General features: G+C 38.9%; 1 protein-coding gene across 1 annotated transcript; it reads left to right on the forward strand.

Annotated features, from left to right (window-relative positions):
* Positions 1-395: 395 nt before the first annotated feature.
* On the forward strand, positions 396-4,230 carry ptges (prostaglandin E synthase). Its single transcript, XM_028601735.1, has 3 exons — positions 396-1,384; positions 1,498-1,580; positions 3,112-4,230. Exons 1-3 carry the CDS (start codon positions 1,268-1,270, stop codon positions 3,359-3,361), a joined length of 450 nt encoding a protein of 149 aa, XP_028457536.1. The 5' UTR covers positions 396-1,267; the 3' UTR covers positions 3,362-4,230.

The raw sequence follows: 4,230 nt of genomic DNA on the forward strand, positions 1-4,230 counted from the left end.
TTTTGCTACTTTGTACAATTGCACCTGACTGTACGCAGATCGGGGTGGGGCCAAAATAATATATATTATATATAGATATATAGATTATAATACCTTTATAATATAATATATATTATATATAGATATATAGATTATAATAAATAACGATATTTGAATTGTAAAAAGGAAAAAAGAACGGGGTTGGGTTTAGGAAAAGAAGAAAGGGGAAAGCAAACATGACTCCCGGGAAATGAGCACTGGTCTCTGGGGAACGCCAGACAACAACTGACGGTTGTTAAGGCAGAGGCGGCTGCCTGCCCGCGGACGGACGCTGGCTGCCCGCGGACGGACACTGCCTGCCGGCCGGTGGTCTACAAAATTTCCTGGTAGATGTTTTGGTTCCACTCCGCCGCTGGGTTAAGGAAAAGGATAACGGGAAAGCAAACGTAATTCACGGGAAACGAGCCCATGTCTCTGGGGGACGCCAACAACGGACGGTTGGGTTAAGAAAAACAACAACGGGAAAAGCAAACTTTACACGCGGGAAAAGATCTCCGGTCAGCTTGAAAGTCCTGTGTTTTCCCCTCAGACCAATTGCCAGAGTGATAGAGAAATGGCTCTGCCAATTGCTATTTGACAAGTGGGCGGAGTCAAACGTTTAGCTCCACCCACATTGAGCCACTCCTCGATCTGCATACTGCAGTCAGGGCTTACTCACTTTGTAGGCCTACTTAAACTTCACTGCATTTCAGGGGGAAAATATCCTACTTTTTACAATTACTGTATTTGACAGCTGTATATTTCGGAATATGATATGAGTTTTTACAGTATTGTTAAGGAAAAACTGCCCTACAATAAATTATTAAAACTTGCGTTACCTCTACCAGCTCAACAGTGGTAAGGAGTAATTTGAAAATATAAAGTAAGATAACACTGATTCCTATTTGATACTTTAAGTAGCCTGCATGTTGTTGCTAATACTTCAGTAGGCCTGCTTATAGCCTATAGGAAGGCTACAGATCTGAACAATTCCAGCACTGCCTAGATGTGATTTATTGTAGCCTCGGGGAACCAATTTTCGTCAGTCTGGAATTCACAGAATTATGAATGAAACACTCCGTTTAACTTGTCATCGTCATATTCTGTGAGTGGGAGGCAATAGGCAGACATCGGCGAGGGTACAAAAAGTCTCCACCCTCGGGCTCACTGTCACTTTTTAGCAGCACCAATCTCAGAGCTCGTCTTCCGTTTCAACACAGCTCAGTTTGGATAACTAAAACAAAAAAACATGGCAGACCTTATAAGAAATGAAGTTGTCTCCTGTTTTGTTTTCTACGGCGTGCTTCTGGTGATAAAAATGTACATTGTAGCAATAATAACGGGACAAGTGAGGCTGCGCAAAAAGGTGAGTGACTATGAATTAGAAAGGAAGCATCAAAGCGGAGAAAGCAACATAATTTCAGCAATGGGAAACTTTCACTGATGCAAACTTTTCTTCTTCTTCCTCTTCCCTGAAAGGCTTTTGCCAACGCCGAGGACGCGCTGAGACACGGAGGTTTACAGTATCACAGACAGGATCCATATGTGGAAAGATGCCGCAGGTAAGAGAGAACAGAAAGTTCGACACTGTCACGACATGCTTTCAATTTGTAAAAATACGTATTTACTTTCAAAGTTACCAATCAGTTATTGAGATTAGTCACTAGCTGTTCTTGTAGCATCCACTGGTGTAATGTGAAAGTAAAAAGTAGGCTTTAAGTAAAAAGTACCAATACCAAAATGTAAAAATACTCCAAGTAAATATTTACTTGTAATATTACAAGTAAATGTAGCTTATAGCGAAATATAGGCTACTTAAAAGTATAAAGTATAATAACCCTAGGCTACTCAACACAGGAAAATAGCCTGCAAGTGTTATATGGTTATAGCTACTGATGCATTTAAGTAGCATTTTAGTATGTATTAGTTACTAATCTTAAGTACTGTATGTGCTGCAGGGTATGTTAATCTATTTCTATGAATATATTTTATAAACTCATCATACCTAAAATCTAAATTTGTAAAGCAGCCTAACTATAGCTATCAAATAAATGTAGTGGAGTGGGCTTACAGCTTATTTTTGTACTAATATTATCATTCATATCATTATCATTATTATCATTAATATCATAAACTTTGCATTTTGTACGTGCTTTTATTTATTTATTTATTTTTTACATTTTTCCTATGTTGTGTTACTATACCTACTATATGTGCTTCTGCAAAATCCCCCTGGGGACAAAAAAAGTGTTTGGAATTTGAGAATCTGCCTCCTCCATTTGCTTTCAACAAGAGCTGGCAACCTGTAGGAGATGTGCTTCACTGCTTTGTTTTGACTTGTCAGAAAATGATCCATGACAGCAATGAGGACAACACATGCTTTTGTACTTACTTTTTCTAAAATGCTCCCATTTTTTTCTCTGTCTGCATATGGAACATCAGTGCACTTAATCCGTAAAACAACTGTGCGTTGGCAGTTCCAGACAAATCTTGATATATTTCAAAAAATCTGGCTTGGTTATTAATTCATGTTTGTTTCAAGTAGTTTGCAAGCATAATCATCTCCGTTTGGTGCTGTTTCTGAAAGAACTGTGAACAGGGCAGGTTTCCTAGAATAATATTATTAAAAAGTTGTTCCCAGTTGGTGGAGGGGAGGCAGGAAAATAGTGAGTAGTCTGACTGGGATACCAAAAGGAGAAAATCACAGACGTCTGCTGCTGTGTGATACATTAGATAAGCGGTCTTCTCCAGAACTAATTAAAGTGATGAGACACTTTAGTGAGGAATTACAGAATCCAGAGTGTTACAGTAAGGCTTTTTTACCCTCTAGATTACCAATTCTCCAGGTAAATTGCAGGACAAACAAAAACATAATCCAAAGTCACTGAAATATGTTAATGTTGAATACTACAATACCAGTCAAAAGTTTGGACACGCTTTCCCATTCAAGTGAATGGTGAAAACGTGTCCAAACTTTTCATCGGTACTGTATATATCATCAATTCAGTGCGTCATAGGTAGCTGAATCACAAAATTACAGGATATTGAAAACAGATGTGTGTGTGTGACTAAATTGCCTTTTTTCCTCTATAGAGCTCATGTTAACGACATGGAGAACATCCTCCCCTTTCTCTTTCTGGCTGCTATCTACTCCATGACTGGACCCTCACTGGCTGTGGCCCGCATTCACTTTCTGATCTTCTTCATGGCCCGTGTGCTGCACACCATTGCCTACCTGTTTGCCCTGCGTGCACCGACACGCTCTCTGGCCTACACCGTTGCCCAGATACCTTGTATCTCTATGGCTGTGCAGATCCTAATAGCAGTCGCAGCGTATGCCTGAATATTCAGAACTATTAGAATATTAGACTGAACTAGCTGTTCTGGCTGTAAAGATGGTGATTACAATCTGTTACCTGTGTCAGAAAAAGCAGGAGGATGATACCGGAGAGGGGAGGGAGAACATAAAAGACAAAAATGTCAGTGAGAGTGCAATATAAGGTGTGTGATTACACCACAGCCTGGTTTTTTGAGACTTTGTCAGTATTTTTATTGTTCTATTTAATGTTGAAATGTGAGAGTGCCCTGAAAGTTATTTGAAGTTGACATCCTGTACTGTACTATTTAAAAATGCAAATGAAAGTTGTGGCTCGTATGTATGTCTTTTTAACCAGTTTTTGTTGAAATGACCTGATGGAATTTTAAACTTTCTGACATACAGTTGTAGGTATTTAGTTTAGGCCACTTTGGATATTTTCCAGCACTGCACTGTACGTTCATTCCTGCACTGCTTTTGTGTTTACACACAATACGGACCACCATTTATGTGGTGTTGTATCCTCCGTGGCTTCATCTGTTTCCTGTGTGGTTATTCCTTCTGTTGTGTTAACATGTGTTTGCTTATATGTTCAGTAAAAGCATAGTGGATCCTGACATGATGATGTGTTGAAAGACCACTCAGGGAAATACAGTATAATGCTATTATTGTGTGAGTGAAACTGTCTCTCAAGTTAAGTCAATTGTAAGGAAGAAGAAAGGAATCCTAACACTGAGTTTGGACTGAGAATAAATCCGGCAACAACCTGCAGAGAACAAAAATGGTGAAAGAATTTTATCTGTGAAAATGTATTTGGAGGCCATATATATTGTAATAATTTATTATTCAATTGAATGTATACAGTGATGTTTGTGAACCCCTTGATGTGTTTGTTG

This window comes from Perca flavescens, chromosome 16 (assembly GCF_004354835.1).
Source record: "Perca flavescens isolate YP-PL-M2 chromosome 16, PFLA_1.0, whole genome shotgun sequence".
Classification (NCBI taxonomy): Eukaryota; Metazoa; Chordata; class Actinopteri; order Perciformes; family Percidae; genus Perca; species Perca flavescens.